Source organism: Nanorana parkeri, unplaced genomic scaffold, assembly GCF_000935625.1.
Source record: "Nanorana parkeri isolate BGI_ZX_2015 unplaced genomic scaffold, ASM93562v1 scaffold156, whole genome shotgun sequence".
NCBI classification, from domain to species: domain Eukaryota; kingdom Metazoa; phylum Chordata; class Amphibia; order Anura; family Dicroglossidae; genus Nanorana; species Nanorana parkeri.
Genome location: NW_017306424.1, coordinates 436,131 through 455,940, shown reverse-complemented (window position 1 = coordinate 455,940; position 19,810 = coordinate 436,131). Strand labels below are relative to the sequence as shown.

General features: G+C 42.3%; 1 protein-coding gene across 1 annotated transcript in view; it reads left to right on the top strand.

The window, feature by feature from the left end:
- OSMR (oncostatin M receptor) overlaps nucleotides 1-11,401 on the top strand; it is a 28,671-nt gene extending 17,270 nt beyond the window's left edge. Inside the window, exons 9-17 of the mRNA XM_018554389.1 lie at nucleotides 1,063-1,139; nucleotides 2,525-2,747; nucleotides 3,431-3,613; nucleotides 4,099-4,200; nucleotides 5,563-5,742; nucleotides 7,062-7,223; nucleotides 8,024-8,117; nucleotides 9,343-9,415; nucleotides 10,883-11,401. Coding sequence (XP_018409891.1) covers nucleotides 1,063-1,139; nucleotides 2,525-2,747; nucleotides 3,431-3,613; nucleotides 4,099-4,200; nucleotides 5,563-5,742; nucleotides 7,062-7,223; nucleotides 8,024-8,117; nucleotides 9,343-9,415; nucleotides 10,883-11,401 — 1,613 coding nt within the window. The remainder of the gene's footprint in view (nucleotides 1-1,062; nucleotides 1,140-2,524; nucleotides 2,748-3,430; nucleotides 3,614-4,098; nucleotides 4,201-5,562; nucleotides 5,743-7,061; nucleotides 7,224-8,023; nucleotides 8,118-9,342; nucleotides 9,416-10,882) is intronic.
- Nucleotides 11,402-19,810: the final 8,409 nt, after the last annotated feature.

The window sequence follows — 19,810 nt, the reverse complement described above, 5'->3', positions numbered from 1 at the left end:
CCAAAAAATGAACAGCCCCCCCCCCCCCCCACCGATTGCTTTTTCTTTGGTATATATAACTTTGTTAGTACTGTCTTCAGTCCAACCATGTGACCTCTCGCCACCCTCTTCCTCTTCTTCCTGCGGTGGTCTGATGCGGAGAACAGCACTATGTAAGGATGTGGGCACTGTTCTCTGAATCAATCCTCTGGGCGGCTTAATGATGTGCTCCCACCCTGAGCCCAATGGAGGACCGGTGTCTGGGTCCATAAGAGTGCAGTTCCGGAAGGGGGGAGAGGGTAGTTTTGCTTTCCATCCTTTTTTTTAACCAGGGAAGGGATCTTAAAAAATTCTTGGGGTTGGGCTTTAAAAAGCCAAGAGCAATATGCAAAGTGCCGGAGCCCATGGAAGTCAAATAGATTGGATCCTACATTGGTCTTACCGTTCTTAACTGATGAAACATGGAATCTGATTGGTGGCAGTCACAGCATTCCGAATGTAGTAACGGCACATTCTGCAGATCATTGCTGCTCTCCGCAGTGACAGGATATATGAACATAGTAGGCCATTTTCATTGCTTCTAGACATAACAGTGGCAATTGTATCTGTAAAAAATAAGTCAAGGTAACTGGACTTGCTGTATTTTTCTTGAAGACGTTTCATTGGTCATCCGACCAGCTTTCTCAATTCAGAATGACTTGTACAAAAATTATCCGGGAATAAATATGGTGAATGTTGCTCTAATCCACGTAATGTGTTAGTCACAACCAGGTGTTGATTACCTGGTGCCACTAACCTAACAGATTATGTGGATTGGAGCAACATTCACCATATTTATTCCCAGATCATTTTTGTACAAGTCATTCTGAATTGAGAAAGCTGGTTGGATGACCAATGAAACGTCTTCAAGAAAATTACAGCAAGTCCAGTTGCCTTGACTAATTTTTTACAGATATACTATGACCTGGATGAATGAGAACCTTCACAGACACAGTGGCAATTGTCCCTTATAATGACTTGTACTGATGAAATGTGCATTGTGTACACCTCACAAGATTTCTCTCTTATTTTGCATTTTTATAGCACCGTCTGCTCCACTTGATGTTTGGAGAGAAATTCATCATAATGAAAGTGGACAAACTGTGACACTTTACTGGAAAGTAAGTATTCTAGAACTTCGTCCACTCAAATATATTTCACTTTGGATGGAGGAAAACAGATGAAGCAATGAGATCTCTGGGTCTGTGTTCCCAGCTCCGCCCACTGATTTCACTGGCATTCATATCCTTGAGTCACAGTGCCAGGAAATTATTTACAATTGTACAATAAATGGTGAAAAAAGGGGAATTTATGTAAACCTCAGAGTAAAAACACGTTTTTGGGAGAGAAGAGGGACCTCTATAGGGGTCTCACTCTCCTTGTTGGGGATTTAATCTAATTTATTCTACCTTTATAGAGAATGCAGCTGGGGGAATGAGACTGGAGGACAGGGAAGCATCAAGGAACTTCAGCTGGCAGACCTCATCGTTGGCATTCCAATAACATTCGGTCCACCAGTATCTATTGTTAGTTATCAATGTTGTTAGTTATCAATTATGAAGTTGTAATATGCATTAGATTAGCTCAAACTACAAAGCTTTAACACAAGGTTATGTATCTTTATTTTAGCCATGTGACCAGGGGCGTCCCTAAACGTCAGGCCACCTGAGACTGGAGGTGCGTGGGTCAATTGTGGTGCACAGCATCCCGCCCAGTTTACAGATGTAACTGGTTGCCATCCATTGTTGTCAGTAAGCTGGGTGGCACGCCGACCATAGCGTCACAGGTTTCTAGGAACACTTAGGAGCCTGGGACACTTTGTCCCAATGACCCAATGAGATGCGGCCTGAGACAACTGCCTTATGCTGGGCACACACCTTACAACCATCGCAGAACTTTTGTCTTGCGATGGTTGTAAGGTAATTAAAAAAACGTACGATCTGCCCATCTTGGACAGGCAGATCATACTTGCAATGATCGCAAGCCCGCCCCCCTGATGGTCGGGCTTCCGATGACCGCAATGGTAAACGCGCAGTGTGCGCTTGCGCACACCGGCCAGTGCGGCTTTTATCTTCCGAACATGCCACACACCCGCCGACAATCGTTAGATTCTCGGCGGGTTTTCGAACATGTTCATAAGATAAAAGTTGTGCGACCTTACAGTAGGAGAGGTTGCACGCCTTCCACACACCTTGCGAAAATCGTACGATTGCGTGATTTCCCGCGATGATCGTATAATTATCGAAAGGTGTGTGGGCACCTTTAGCCTGCCTCATTATAGGGCGGCCCTGCATGTGACTGTAATTTTCAAATCTCATTGGATGCAACTGAAAATAACTGTCACTTTTTTAATACTTTTTCCAATAAGTCTCCTTATTCTGGTGTATTAGATTTGTGAACTGAGTGTGAGATCTCTTTGGGATCTGTGGTTGTGAAGTATTAAGGTCATGTGTTTTTAGAGTCTAGTTCGCTTTGCATGGTCTTGTAACTTGATTTGTGTTTTTAGCATCCTTCAGGTTTCAGCGCCAATGGAAACATTTCTCACTATAATATTAAATGGTGGCCGCTCGGTGGCAATATCATAGCCAACAAAACTAGAGTGTCTGCTCATCGGAATAGCTACAGTATGGACCTTGGAACACAAGCTCACGCCATCTGCATCACAGCACAGAATTCGGCCGGTGTGTCTCCAGCGGCTGAGATAAAGGTCCCAGGAACAAACGGGAGCAGTAAGTCTATATAAAGTACAATTCGGTATTGTAGACAATGATTTCGGTTATTTGCGCTGTTTCATCACAAGCTTTGGGGAAGCTCTTTGCAAAAAAGTGTACAAATAAAAATCTCCCTCCAAAAACATTTCAAAGGGATGTTTACCCATTTTCAACTCTTTAGGTGGGCCGGAAAGGAGCTGTTAGGACCATCCAGTTGCTACATTACTACTGTGTCCTAGAGTAGCACAGTGACCAGTTTGAGGAACCACAGTGCCCAGCAGTGAACAGTGACTCGCCTAGTAATCCGTGAAACGTTCCATTACTAAGGCTTTTCATCCTCTTATAGGGAACACTCAAGGCCATCAAGAGATTCTTTTTACACAAGTTGGCCAAACACTGGCTCGTAAAGTGGAGGTGAATCCCTCTTAGAGTTTGTCCTGCAGCTTCAACCTAGCTCTGCTGTATATGGGAACAATAGAAAATTGGCTAAACATTTCTAGAGAGCTTAAAGAAGATATTTCTTACTGGTAGCCAATGATGTACACTCTCTATGCAGTCACATTGTTACACGGTTGTATTGGATTCACTTGTAGAGAGCAAAAGTTTGGCTACCTCCGCCTGGTTAGCCAGGAGATAGTCTGTTAGCTGCCATTTCTATATGCTGTTCCCATATAAAGGATGTCTTTGTGCTCTGCTTGTAGGCAATACGGAAGTGAACACAGAACGAACACATGGCAGAGATGGGGAGATCAATGTAACGTGGAGACCAGTTCCTGCTGTGTATGGCTATGTGGTGGAGTGGTGCAACTCTCCCAGGTCTCCACACTGTGCTCTTCAATGGAAAAAGTATAATTCTAGCAGCCAAGGAGATGTCATTCATTCTGGTAAAAATGTAAAAAAACATTCAAGTCATGAAAGCTCAATTGCAGTGACAGAAATAGATATGCAGTCAGATAGAAATTATACTAAAAACTTAAATTTTTATAGTCTTAGCTCTATTTTCCTGCTATAACAGTTGAGCTGGGTGTCTAAATAGGACTGTATAGTCCAATAGGCACTCTGTAAAGTAACAAAGCTGGTACAAGTTTGTTTGAGGATACTTGTCCTGAGGGGTGTGGCTGTTACTGAGCTTTGCGAGCACAGAACACTGAAGCAGAAATCAACATTTCCATTGAGAAAAGAAAAGGTATTTTAGGGACTTTTCTAGCAACAAATAGTCACAAATAACAACAGAGTGTGAGACTTCAAATGGGCTTTAAATGCAGATTCCTGAAAATTAAATGTTGTTTTTTCAGTCATTAGAGTTTACAGACGCTTAGCACTTCAGAGTGATGAAAGTTTATAGCTTCCTTCTCTTTTCATTTCTCAGAGTCATTTCAGCGTGGCGTTAGATACAATTTTAGAATTTATGGATCTAAAGAAGATGGGGAGCACTTACTGGAGAAGCTGACTGGGTATACAGAGGAATTGGGTAAGTAAAAGGATATTGGGTGTAGTAGATGAGACACACCAAAGACAGGTGCAGGAAAATGTCAGCCCAACTTTTTCAACTTTTATTATTTTAGAGCTGTGGAGAAATTGCTGACGTCTGATTGGTTGCTGTGTGTTACTGACCTTTTAAGTTATGCTTTTCTTATTAAATGGTCAGTCTACCTCAAAATATATTGACTGTAAGGGAGGAGTCTGGTGGGCTAACACTGACGGGGTTATTCACAAAAGGGTGAAGGGTTTGGAGAAGGCAGGAGACATGAACCATCTATGACAACTTTCTCCAATTCAGCTCACTCTCCAGTTCAGCTACATTGTCCTAGATTTTTCACTTCTCCTGCCTTCTCCAAACTCTTCACCCTTTAGTGAATATATAACCCTGTAGGTTTTTATACCACAGAGGGGGGTTCAGACATGATATTTCTAGGCTGCAGTTTCCACCTCTTTACTAAGTAGTCTCATTGCTTTCTATTAATTAGCTATAAATAAAATATAGGTATATACAATATTAAATGAGAGACTCCCTTGTAAGTGCCACAGCAGATGGGTGGCTCAAGGAACTCAGATGCATGGATCCCTCCACTAGCAGGTGCCTGGAGGAACGTTTATACAGCTGTTATTTACAGAACTTTGCAGACTGAAGTCCAACCATTTAGTTACAGTAGTTGTGCGATGTGCTTGTTCAGGATGTCATACCTGCTTTCACCCAAAGGGGACACTTGCAGATGAATTCTGAAATGATAGTTCCTCAGCTCAACTTTTAGTATAAAGCTGCTAAATACATTGCAGATGCATCATATTAAAAGGTGTGCAAAGTCTTACAGTGCATTGTCTTTAGAAAGCAGCTACATGCTGAGTAATAAAGCTTCTGCCTCCTTCTTAGCATGCTGTAGAGAAGGACCTTTGCTCTCTATGTATAAGTGGTGGTCACTCTGCAGTGGTCCAAAACACCTCTGCTGAGTCATACCTATAGCTCTACAATTGGCAAAGCTCATGCTCCCTGCTCATTGGAGAGCTCTAGCTCTGACTTGGCAGGGGAGGTGTTGGACCTCTGCAGGGAGACCACTGCTTCCACCCAAAGAGAAAAGTTTCCACTCTATGGCATTCTGGCAGGGGACAGGTTTTCCTACACTGGTTGTGGTTGCATTCTAAAGAGCATGTGCAGATATTTATTTCTGATGCACCTGGAATGTACTTAGAGTGTTTAAACTGAAAGTTTAATTGGGCTTTAATAAAAGATAAAGGGTAAACTCTGTATGGGTGATGGTGATAGATGAAGCGTGTCACTACACACATTTTGTATAGGACTTATTCCACATTAGTAAGTAAATAAATTCTCTTATAGTGTCTTCAGAGAAGCCAAAAGTTGTAACTACGAATATCGATGCCAATTCTCTGTCCCTGGACTGGTCTCCATATCCAATCGATGAGACTCAAGAAGGATTTGTGATGGGCTACACCATCTATGTGAAAACTTTAGGAAGGAACTGTGAACTGGATGCATCTGATCGTCATATTATTTTAGGTAATCGATAAGATCTATATGCAGTGATTCACAGAAAATCCTACGGTATTCTATGTGCTGTAAGATTAGAAGCTCATTTTAAGCTAGCAGAGAGTGCAGTGTTTTGTAGCAATGTTTGCTAAAATTGTTTTCAAATGTAAAGGCGACAGCCAATCTGTATGGAGTTATTTCCTTATCAAAGCTAGTTTTTTTTAGTATTAAGAGTATATCCATCAAAATTTGATTTTCAGAGCGAAATGTTGGGTCAACTAAGCTAGTGGTTCTCAACCTGTGAACCCACATTTGACCTTGGTCGTTAAGTTGCGACCCAAGTCGCACCGCACTGGAGCGCACACCATTGCGGTACCGCACATTCCAGTGCGGGTGATGGAACTGTCGGCAGGAGGTGCAGTTGGGGTGTCATTCAAATGAATGGCAATGAAATGCACCTCCCACACAGTAGGTATAGTTGCATGGAACAGTGCATTAATCACATGGGACTGTGCAATTAACACACTTCAGTGTGTTAGTGTGAACAGTCCCTCAAAAACACTGACAGATACACACAACCACTGACACAATCTCACACACAAATACACACTCCAAAGTGTAATTTCTTTTTTTTAAGATCCACCCAGTCTTCCTACCTTACGAGAACTGGAGTGAATCTTTAGCCTGGTGTCCAGTGTATGCTGCTGTGCTGTGACGGAGCTCCATCCAAATGTGCATTGTTGTACAGGTCCCTTGCATGCCCTGTAGAGGTGCCGGGATCCAGAATGTGACATCACTTTGGTCCAGGCAGCTCTACAGGACACGTGAGGGAGCTGTAAGCAACACACATATGGATGGAGCTCCCTCGTGGCCATACCCCCAGCCCACCTCAAGCAGATACTCAGCAGCATATTTTGAATGGCTGCTTGGTGCAAGAACTGACAGTGATGCGCTATGGGAAGGCTGAGGAGCCTCTCACCTAGTGCAGTGGAAGGCATGTGGCGACTAACTGAACACGGGATTGCGACCCACCAGTTTTTATTGCTGACTCTATTCCCACTGGGGAGGTTTACTCCTTTTGATTCTCTCTGTTACTATTATCACTGGTATGAAAGGTAAGAGTAACCCCAAAATTGTACAGTTGTAAACGTTCAAGTTATTTCAGGTCAGTGAGTCAAACCATTAGGAAAGATGGTCAGTATGACATCCAGGCAACCAGCATTGTCAGGAGAGCTCAGTATTGGTAGCCCACATGCTCTCATGAAAGGTTTTATTTGAAGATGTAAATAGGATTGAAGGGTATATAAAAGCTGAACTTACAATTTGATATCTCTCTATGCTTTTTACAGATGGTCTAGAGGTGTGCAGATTTTTTATTAAAGACCCAAAAATAATGAATGCCACCATCCGCCAACTTAAACCAAATACAGAATATCAAGTTGCGGTGGTGGCTGTTACAGGTGGAGGTGAAACCGACATACAATTTACTAAAGCTTCCACACAAGCAGATGGTGAGTGTGTCTAAGTTATAGTTACAGGACCACTGATAACTGTACATGATTTATATATGATGATAATACTTAATATATAAATGTATCTTTTACTTCTGATGCCTTTAATTTATATTCTTTACACTGACATGCAAGCCAAACTGTCCAGTAAATATGTGGGTGACAGGGGTTGGACCAGGGGTGCTTACAATGGTTACTTTGTATTCATACACTTGCCAGGATGCTTCTGTTTGAATGGAAGCAGATCAATCTATGAGCCTTTATCATGAGATGCGTGAAATGCATGACATGTGCAGTTACAGTCCAACTTCTGGGAAGTGCACACTGAGCATACATGTTCATGAAGCAGGCCAGAAGTTTACAGACAACCTCAGTGCCAGTTCAGTCCCAGGGGAACCAATGGTGACAAGCCTCAGAATTTAATCCACCCAATCAGCTGTTACCCCAAGAATGATTAGCAGACGGTGTTGGCTAGTATAAATAGACAATATGACTCTTATAGCAGTCCATGGGCTTGTTTCAGGCATGTTTGCTAATAGGAAAGGAGAAACCTTGCCGCACTCCTTAGCGGGATTCCCATAGTATGTAGACGGCTGCTCAAAATGACTGCGGATGGCGCCGCCACATGTAGATAGTTTGAAGGATGTCACCAGCACACTACACGATGATAATCAGCAATTAAGTGTTTCTTTATTGACAAATGCTGTCTCTCATTAGCAAGCGCTTTTGGGGCCACACAGGGTCCCCTTCATCAGGCTCAGAGATGACCAATGCTAATAGAACCCCTGTTTCTTCTCTAGCGGGAGCAATGATCATGTCCATCCTCCTACCTGTGATCATAGTGTCAGTACTGGTGGTCATATTACTCATTGCAGGATGCTGGAAGAGGGCATGGTGAGTGCTTATCTGTCTCTATTTTACATATTCAAGTCCTTTGCCAGTCATTGCGAATAGTTCAGTATTGTTGACATGAAATATGTCAACAATATAGAAATTAAGAATTAAACGAAAAACATTATAAAATGAGGAAATATTGCTGTTATGCTCTGAATGTCAAATACACATCACAGATGTACATATATTATACTTGGGGTCGACCATTTTTCAGAACCGATACCCATTATGGGCCACCTTTCAGGCCAATAACCGATATCAGGTACCGATATTCTGTGTACATCTAGCTGCACAAGCAGATGAATGTAAGCATTGGTCGATCCCTACTGAGCCTCTGACCCCCCTTCATCTGTCGGCGACAGGATTTCGCAGTCGGCAGCAGAATGTAAACAGCAGGGAGTGGTCAGTGCAATATCCAGCCTGCTATTTGCTATTTAAAATTCCAATGGCAGGCTGGCTAATGAACCTGCCCACTGCCTGCTTTCAATCAACAGAGGAGCCACCGGCCACTGTCAGAATACCCGAACTGAGCCGGCAGCACATAGATTTTCTGACCAGCAGACAGCAGCACCTACTGTGAGAATTTCAGTCAATTATCGGTACATTTAACTAATACCTATAATTAAAACATTTGGGAATATCAGCCCCGATTATCGGTAGATATGACAATGGCTGATCCCTATATCACAATGATTTGGTGTTACAGCTATTGTTCATTCCATGTTCATTGGTCTATGTGTCTGTATGGAGCTTCTGTCTCTGCAGAAATATACTGTATAATGACTTATATCCAAGGCAAATCCAGCTCATTCACTCTATTATAAATTGTTTTCGGCACATCTAGTGCAGTGCCACATCTGCTCATCAGAGAGTAGAGGGTACAAATGAAAACATTGTAAGTTTTGACTTGTTGAGGTATTAAACTGCTAATATGACTGCAGGCCAGACAGCGTGACAACATATATAGATATCCCTTAAAGAAGGACTAACTTGTAATATTCAGTCATAATTCTTAAAGCATATGGAAATATTTTGATCCATGAAATGATCCGGCTCTTCTTGGAGGGTCAGGAATTAGTTTTTCAAAAACATTTACCTCAATGGGGAGTTTGTTTTGTCTTTATTTGAACCAAAATGGCAGACATGAAATACTGAACATGATGGACACAAGTCTTTTTCAGCTTTAGTAACTATATTCATTTATAAATGTTTTTTTTCCCACCAGTTTGAAAGAAACATGTTATCCGAATATTCCCAAACCTAACAAGAGCAAAGTCCTCTCATTCAGTTCACCAAAGGTAAATGGCTATTTGCATACCATTTGTTTTCTATGTGCCCTTGAGTTGAGCTTACGTTGAGCTTCATTAATCTGCATAGATCAGCAGAGATAATATGAACAAGTCCTAAATGATGATCTCATTACAAAAAAAAGATTTTTAAAAACGCCAACCGGGCTGATCAGTTTCAAAGCAGATTCAACGGAAAAAATCAAAGTGATACACGTGGGGCAAAAATTAGACTGGATGGATGAACACATCAACATGACTACCCAAGAACAATAGATGGCAACATATGTGCCCATTCTGGCATGACGCAAGACAGTGTTGAGACTAGACACGTGCGATTTGTTTCAATCCGAATCCAAATTCGGATGAATTTTCTGAAATTCGGACACATCTGAATCTCAATGCATCCAAATGCGTCCAAATCTGAATTTCCATTTCCGAATCCAGTCCGAATTTTGTTTAAAAAGGAAACTGAATCGGATATGTGACTTTTCTGGCCAATCAGATGAGTTTTTCAGTTTAATGCATCTGAATTGGACTTGATGGACTAATGTCTTTATTCAACCTCAAATACTATGTAACTATGTAACTATGAATGGATCTGAACACTAATTTTCGCTACGGCAACATGGGAGCCATATGCAGTATCTACATATAATACTAAAGCTGAGGCTCCCAGACCCGAATGGCCTTCAGGAGCTCCTGAAGGCCATTCGGGTCTGGAAGCCTCAGCTTTAATATGGCTTCCAGACCTGTATTGCTCTCTGGAGCTCCCGAATGGTATTCGGAGCTTCAGCTTTAGTATTCTCTGTATATGGTTTTCTGTGGTTTTTGCAACGAATAATCCTAAACTCATGCGAAACTAACAAAAATTGGGATTTCGTCCGAATCCGAAACAAATTTCGGATCTGGATTCATAAATATCCGAACCAAACTTTTCCACAGCTTACATGTCTAGCTGAGACCTTCCACAGCCCACATTTTGGGACCTCGCACCACACTCCTCTCTTGACACTAGCCCACAATTTAGGACTTTGCAGGCCTTAAGACTTGGGCCCTTACAAGTATCTCGCTATATAGGGGAAGCCGAAAGCTGGCCATACACCTATAGATTATCTGCAGATTTTCTATGGTCAGATGGAAAAAGTGCAACAGATTCCTCCACCTACACTAAACTGTGTGGCTGGAGGATTCTACCGCTGGGCCAAGCTTCAGTATCTTGCTAGTCGGCGCGGATGAATGTCAAAATATCTGAAAAATCTGATTGGATGCAGGCATTGTTCAGGTATTACAAATATACATTTGTTTCTTTAACAAAGAACCTTTTCTTGATGCGTTCATGGTTACCAATATTGTGTAAATCCGATTCTGTGAGCGATTGTGTTTCTACTAAAGATGGAAATAAATGTATTGCAGGTAACCGCACGTGTACAGCTGCTAAACCCGGCCAGGTTATAAAATACATTTTTTGTTGAACAGGGACCAGCATGCGTTAGCATCCTACCAGACGTAACCAGCATTCCTCAGGAGGTGGAACGTGTTACTGTTCTGAAGAAGGTGGACAGTGGCCACGACCTGAAAGAAAGTGACCAGCAAACAGAAACGATGTATTCCACCATCCAGAGACCCCCCAATACTATCAGTACAGAAACCTCTGATGCTATGTACTTTCCTAATAGCAGTGAACATGGAAGTCCTCTTAATCAAACAACAGAGGAGCTTCTATACAAGCCACAGTCACCCACGTATCTGGAATTCTTCAATGAGAACTACATTGGTAATTCAGAGGACTCGTATGAGGAGAGCTTTGGCTACAGACCTCAGATTGGATCCACACAGTTACATCAATCTTCTTGTGAGTACCCAACTGGCGGTCATTCACAGGATACAGAGTTGGAGCCAGGACATCATTTGAGGATTACAGACTTCTCTGCCAGTGAAAATGAGCCAGTGAGTCCAACATCAGTAAACTCCACTTCCTTTATATTGAAAGATTGATGAAATCCTCTATACCGTGCCACAGACACAAAGATGTCTGTGCAGGAAACTATTTTTTTGGACATAGAAATTCCATACAAGTATAGAACAAAGTGAATTGTTGGCATTAAGGGAGATACTTCTGTCAGGTATTCTTTCCAACACTCTCAGAAGAAAAGTAAAAATGTGAGATCTCTTTATTGCGTGGAAAAAGAAATGGGACTGGACTCTGGCACTTTGAATGAAAAGTGATGTACTAAGTGCTCTAAAATATCACTACCTACTCTCAGGCATACTTTACTGCCTATTTGGTGAAAGTAGCAAGGGTTTAGCAGGGGTTTGTTAACTCCCAAATCCCTTTCTGAAAGTAGTTTAGGACTGTTACTAGTGGTCTGTAGTCCTGCCACTTTAGGACTACGTCCTGCTGCTTTGCTGTCCAGTGAGAGTCCCATTTTTGCCCTCATCATTGGACGGGGTAGGCAGACATCTTGTACTATGTTATGACCACCTGACGTTTGTAGGCAAATTAGCTATAATTTGGCGCTAAAGTTACTAGAGGGCCAGACCATTATAAATAGGGCAGCAGGTTGTTTACCACGACAGAAGAAGTGATTTTTTTCTGAAGATACGGGTAAACAACGCGATTTAACAGCCTTTGAACGTGGGATGATTGTTGGCGCGAGCCATGGAGTGAGTATTAGCAAAACAGCAGAATTCATTAAATGTTCAAGAGCAGCTGTTGTTAAAGTGTTTAAAGACTGGACTGTCAGCCCAAAATCTGGGTCTGAACATGCGAATTGTGGCCGTCAGCGACTAGTCAATGTTAGGGCAGAACGGAGAGTGGCAAGACTGGTACAAGACAACAGAAGGGCAACAGTGCAGTGTCAGATTCCTCGCATCACCTTTCAACATCTCGTGGAGTCATGAGGCGGCCCAACGAAGTACTGATGGGGTGGTCATAATAATCTGGCCACTCAGTGTATATCAGAAGTCTTATAGGCATGAGTTCATATGTGAAGAATTCCCTTCATATTACATGTAGTCCCTAACTGCAGGATTAAGATCTGCCAACTACTGGCCACTGATGCTTTTCATTGAACAGGGTGACAGCAGTTGGTGGCGCTCAGCCCTGAGGTTAGAGATATCAGGTTCTTAGTAACTGAGGGAGATTCATGTCCGCAGTACACACAAGGAAGGGTTTCTGGCCAACAAAATTAATAGTGAACCTGTTCTGGTGCCTCCTTTAGGCAGGACTTTAAGGGGGGAAAAAAAAAAAAAAATCTGACAGATTCAGTTACTAGGTCAAGTAAGATCGAAGCTTATAGTGATAACTTGTGAAAAATTAGGTCTAAGAACATAGAACTGAAATTGTATAAGATGACCCACATATCTGCGTCTTCCATTTGTAACAATAGGCAGCTATCAGTCGTTCACATAGGACTATGCATTACTATGCCTTTTTCATTCAACTGTGTATATCAAGGGCTGTTCTGGTTGGTCCAAATCAGTAGAAAGATGAACCGGAATTAGCAGGTACTAGCCATCAGGGCCGTTGGCATGTAGCATGAACAGACAGGGGCTAGAACCCAGTGGCCAGTGAACAAGGAGAGCTTTACATTTTAAAGTGAATCTTGGCCGGGCTATGGACAGTTATAAAAAGTGTTTACATTTCCTTAATGCACGAGTTCTATAAAAAGCCCTCTCTTACCTTTCTAGCTGCAGGTACTGTGGACCAATCCATGCTTCATTTTCACAGCAGCTCAGCTAACCCTGTTCCCAGAACACCCACTTGGTGTTTAGATTAGAAATCGAAAAGTTGGAAGCCTGGCAACATTTTGAAATGCATTGGAGTCAAAAGGGAAGGCAAGATAAATGTGGTTTTTAAAATGCAAATGGATGTTAAGGCTCATAAGGATTATGAACGCTCATTACAAATGTTCGAAGGGCAGGTTCACACCATTTTCCAGACCAGATATGGCCCGGAAAATGGTGGGAACCTGTCTGCAGTTCCAGTGCATTCCAGACCAGACAAAATGAGACAAGCATTGTTTTTCTGGTCTGGAACGGACTGCGCTGGTGTGAGCAGAGGCCAGAGATAGCATTGGGATGCATGTTGGGTCTGAAAACAATCTGGACTAGTCCGCAGCAGATCTGGATGTGGTGTGAATGGGTCCTAAAGCAGTTTTTTGGAAAAAATACATCCCCTTATTGGCCTCAATTTTTTCCCCCATAAAGAAACATTGAAGAAAAAAAAAATAGGAAAATACATGTAAAGTGACAGTGCACAAATATACATAGAAAAATACAAAACACTAAAAGACACTGAGGGGGGATTTATCAAATCTGGAGCAGCTGTGCATGACAACCAATCAGCTTCTCTCTCTCATTTTCAAATGTCAACTGAACAAACTGAAGAAAGGAGCTGACTGGTTACTATGAGCAACTGCTCCAGATTTGGCTTGCTCCAGTTTTGATAAATCCCCCTCACTGTACCTAAAATGCAATTGGCTTTTAAGGCTCATTAGGATGATGGACTCCTATTAGAAATTTCCTGGACCTGTTGTTTTGGTGAAAATATGTCCCCTTATTAGTCTCAATTTTGTTTTTTTCCACAAAAGGTAACAATGAAAACATTTTTTTTTGGTGTGTAATATATATATATATATATATATACACACAAAACACTAAAACAAATACTCCGTACCCAATAACATTAAAAAACAAACCAAAAAAAACAAAACATTTTTTGCCTGAGTGGCTCATGACCAAAATGGAGTCTTCACTTTGGCAAAATGTCATCAGCATTGGTAATTTTGTGGCAAATTCTATTTCACCGACACATCCTTACTAATAACATTATTTACACGTAAATTACCATTTTACATTTTTTAAAGTAAAAGTCCCACCTAAGAGCAGACACCAATAAGAAACTTGCTGCTGTTTTTGTTAGCTACAAAAGCCTCTCCCCTGTGCCTCTCTGAATCTAGTTTCATTGTGTTACAGGACTAAGCCCATTCTAATGTCATCACCTTGTTCACTAAAGCTCATGACACACTGCACACGAAGCAATGCGGAGCAATGGGAAGTGTGCAGTGCGTCTTGCAATTTTTGTTCCCGGGACGTCAGCTTGCGAGAGCTCACATAGCTGAGCGTACAGAGATGAAAAATTTTATCTTCAGCCAATCAGCTTGCGCTTATAAACCCGCGCGTCAGGATGCAAAGTCCATTGAGTTGTTACGTGTGAGCCGATTGGCTGAAGATGAAGTCTTACATCTTGCCGAGCTCAGCTACTCAAGCCCTCGAACGTCCGTACCTTGCAGCTTTGCTGCGCTCGGCTTCACTTGCAGTGAGTCACGGGCGTAAGAGTGGCAGCTTGTGGTGTGTCTGCTCCTGGATAGGGATTCGACCTTTAAATATACAACATGGCGGACAGCCTCACCGGAGATTCTACATTTTGCAGCCGCCATGAAAGAATAGTAATTACTTGGGGGCAGAACCCGAGTGTGCAGCAATCTATATTTTTATATTTCCCCCCTAAAGAGGGGAAAAAAAAGGGGTCACACGACCAACCATGCGTCTTTTTTTCTCTTCTCTGCACTGGCTGGTAGAAGGTGGAGCAAGCACATTACTGCAGTAACAGAGACTGACATGTTGCAGGCATTATGTCGACCTAACCGCATACATACAGCTTTTCCTAAATGTGAAAAGCACACAGCAGTAAGGCTCTGTTCACACCTAGGAGTATGGAATATGTGCGTTTGTCGTGCGTTTCGTGACATGCGTTTTTACCGCGATTCACGGTAAAAAACGCACGACAAACGCGCGTTTCCGAGGGCTACTTGGCTGTATCCCAATGGAAACGCGCAACAAAAACGCTGCAAAGAAGCTCATGTACCTTTTTTAAGGCGTAGGCCGTTATGTAGCGCGTTCAGACGGGCTGAAATACGGCAAGGTGTGAACCATACACATATAAAACAATGGAATTTTCATGTTTGAGCGTTTTGTAGAGCATTGAACGCGCTACAAAACGTACAGGTGTGAACCAGGCCTGAAGGAGGTGCTGTCTGTATCAGTCCAGATCACGCTGTATAACACAAGACACTAGTCTGAGCCGGCCTTCCATATTCCTTACTATATGTGGATAATCACCTATAACAATAAGGAACACTACAAGCCAGTATTCACTAAGAAACAGCACTGCAATCACACATAGGAACAGATTTACTGTATAAAGTACTGCAGGTGCATCTTCCAAGTGCACGTGTTTTACATGACAGTAATTGATTCACAACCAGTGAATGTTTGGTGAAAGTGACATTCATTGCTTTATAAATACTAGTGATGCACCGATACTGGTTTTTCAGTATCGAGTACCAATATTTTTTTCCGGTAGTCGCTGATGCTGAATGCCGATACCGGAACTCCCATTAAGGAAGCTAGGTGGCGTGTAATGAAGCCGCCTCCATGCTCCCTTGTCACCAGGTCATGAGGGTGCATTGAGCCGTCTTCCAGCGGGTGATGACTCACTGCCCAGCTTCCCGACCAGGAAGATGGACGGTGGGGAGTCTTTACACACTGCCCGGCTTCCTGATTGGCCGGGAAGTAGACTCCATGCTCCCTTGTCACAAAGTGGAGCTTCCCAGCCAATAAGGAAGCCGTGGGGGAAAGTCATTACTCACCCCCGATTCCTGATTGGCAGGGAAGTAGACTCCATGCTTACTCGTCACCAGGCAGCTTCCTGATTGGCTGGGAAGCCCAGCTGCCTGGTGACGAGTAAGCATGGAGTCAGCGGCCCAGCCTATCAGGAAGCTGGGCAGCGTGTAAGGACTCTCTGGCATCATGCATTCAGAGGCAGATGGGAAAGAAACAGGTGAGGTTGGAGAAAACCTACATTGAGAAGTACAATAGCTGCCATTCTCACTCCTTCCTGCAAATACTAGGTGTCTGACTGCTTCCGGTTTTTATACGTTTGGAGTCAATGACCCGCAACAAAATCATAAAAGTCAGAATGTGAAGAAATACTTGTTCTAGATTAGTGAGTCAAAGTACTGAAGAACGAGAGCCAGGAGCTAGTATGTTCAGAAGGGAAGACTAGCAATGGCAACTTCCTTCACTCAGTACAGACTTCCTATAAGCAGAGGTTGTTTTTTTATTGTTGAATCTCAGACAAGAAGCTGGGACCTGTACACTGTTCATATGTATTATTCCAAATATTCATGCATTTCTATTGGTTTATTTTTGTACTTAAATGATATCAAATATTGTTACATTTTTGCATTAAATGATTACCCAAAAAGTCCTTCTGTTGTTAATCTGTGAGAAGTAGGCGATAGAAGGCTCAAAAAAGCTTTACACAAGGATCTTCATTTCCAGCTATAGGACTAATAATCGAATCACATGGGATTCAGCTACACATTACTGTCTCTTTTGGTAAAGCAACGATCCTTATTCCGGTGTTTTGTAAATGGAGCGTTTTAGCTGATACACCAGATAAACACCTGACCGTCACACCTACAATCATGTGAAAAAGTAAGCACACCCCATGGAAATTCTTTTTTGAAAGCTTTGAACAGGGAAACATTAGATCTTCATTCAAACATTGGCTAGAGAGCGAGAAAGGTGATATCATTGCATCAAGACACACACATTTTTTTTTTGGATCATTTACAAAAATATGAACAGGTCCAATAGTGTACTGTGGAAAAAGTAAGTAAACCCTTGGCATCAAAGCTGGTATTGCCCCTTTTAGCAGCAATGACTTGTAGGCATTTTGCAGTTGACCACTTCTCCATGAAATATGTCTTCAGTTGCAAGAGGTTTGTGGGTTTACGTGCATGAACTCCCAGCTTCAAATCCCTTCACTGTATTTCAATGGGATTTACATTTGGGCTTTGACTAGGTGGGCACATAACTCTCCATTTCTTTTTTTGAGACATTCTATGATGGATTTGCTAACGTGCTTCAGGTCATTATCATGCTGAAAGATCCATTCCCAGTTTAACTTAAACCTTTAGACAGATGTCCTCACTTTTCTATCAAGCACACTTTGGTATAATGCAAAATTCATAGCAGACTCAACAACTGCAAGCTGCCCACACTATGGAGCAGCAAAGCAACCCTGGACCACCACATAGCATCCAAGTCCTCACCGTTCCAATTCACAAGCCGGGCTTCATGCTGTATTAAACACGCAGGTGCAGGCTACAAGGTGTGCGCTCGCCAAGTATATATATAAGGGCCAGAGAATAATACCTCATAGAGGCCCATGAGTAAGCCACATCGATGAAACGCGTGAGAGGTATCCGTTGGTCTGGGGAGCTTGTTTTGTGATGTACAATTGACTGGATCAATAAACACGGGACTTGCTGTTTGATACCTGCGGAGAGCGGTTACTCTCTGGCCTTTATATTTCCACCACCACATTTTACAGTTGGTATGAGGTTCTTCTCCTAAAATGTTGTGTTCGGTTTGCACCAAACAGGTACTGTGGTCAAATAACCCTATCATTGTGTCATTGTGTCATGAGTCCACAATACATTGTTCCAGAAGGTCTTGCTTTTATGTTCTTTTGGACAGCAAAGGCTTTTTCCTGACACTTACCATGCAGGTTAAATTGGTGCAACCTTTTCCTGATTGTAATTGCATGCAGTTTGGCCCCAACTGTTGCAAGTGCTACCTGCATATCATTCAAGTAAATTTGAAGATTTCTTTAACCACTTGAAGTCTGTGGTGTCTACACCCCTTTCCCATCCCGGCCATTTGTCAGTATTCAGCGCCATAGCATATACCATTTTCTTGGGGACAGATAGAGCTTTCTTTTGGTGGTATTTAATCACCTCTGGGGGTTTTATTTTTTACTATATTAAGGAAAAATTACAGGAAAAAAACAAAACAAACCTGTTTCCCCTATAATAAATTATAAAACATTTATTATTACCCAATTTTTTTGGTAAAATATAAAAGGGGGGGTCAGATCGGGTAAAAAGACACCATACATGTCAAGCCTTAAAATTGCACGCGCGTGAAACATCAAAAAGCTACAATAATCCACAATATGCAATAGGCAACGCTTTAAAAGCTTTTACCGCTCATCAGCTTAGTGTTATCAGTGATTGATGGCCCTAAAATCATTGCTCTCACTGTGACTTTTGCGGCGATAGTTAACATGTGTAGCGCAATTGTCGTTTTCGCACGCTGACACATATTTACGTTTATATGTGCGTAAACGTGGTGGTGGCGGACCCAATAATTCTGGGTTTAAAAAAAAATAAATAAAAATTATATTTTTTTAAAATACTTATTACCATTACATAGGGGGATAACAATCCTCCTATATAATAGCAAAGGCACACTGACAGGTCCTCTTTATGGAGACCTCTTACAGACCCCTAATGTCACCTGGGGACCGCAAAAGAAGCTGATGAAGCAGAGATCTGCTTCATCAGCTTCTTTTCTCTGGCTATAAGCAGCCAGATGACTGACAGGTGAATGTGGAAGTGATGTCATACACATCACTTCTGCATTCAGACCTCGGAGGGAGATCAGCAAGGAGGAAGATGCTGATCTCCCTCCCATCTTAACTCCTGACGCCCTCCCCGACCACAGATGGGCTAGCGGATCCCGGGATTGAAGGTGAGGGGTCAGTAGGGGTTCTGTAAAGAACGGGCAGGTTTTTCCTGCCCGTGCGTGCGCGCTAGGGGGTGCGTGCGAGCAGGAAAAAAATGCCGTCAGGAGAAATGGGAGTCTGCCGTTTTTCTTAACGGGCGGACGGCAGGAGGTTAAGTACCAATCAGCTTTTGATAAGAATTTGCTGGTCAAATTAGCAGTCCCTTGAAATCTACGCCACTTGCAGATTATTTTCATTACAGTGGAATGGCTGATTTCAAATAATTTGCCAATTGTTAATAAACCCATTGTCAGACTCGAAGGGTTCTACAACCTTAGTGAGCTTTTTTTTGACCTTGGCATGACAACACCACACACGAGACCTTAGAAATCTGAAGTTTAAACACAACAGGTTTCACCTACATACCCCCCCAAGGAGGTTCTTACGATTGTGAATAAAGTGGTCCATATTAGGTGCCAATTTATGCATTTATTGTGGTGGTAAATGAAGGGGTGTACTTAGTTTTTTTTTCATGTGACAAATCTGCATATTTGCTCATTTATATTATAAAAATGAATAAATCATATCAAGAATAAGATGAGAATAAGGCCGGGTTCACACCTGGGCGTTTTTCAGCGCTGAAAAACGCTCAAACAGTGAAATCCAATACTTCCTTAGGGACATGGTTCCCACCTGGGCGTATTTCAGCTCGTGGAAACGCGCTGAAAAACGCCCTACGCCCAAACAAGTACAGGAGCTTCTTTGGGGCGTTTTTCCGCGCGTTTCCATTGGTATTCCCGAGTGTGGCTCGGGGGTAAAAAAAC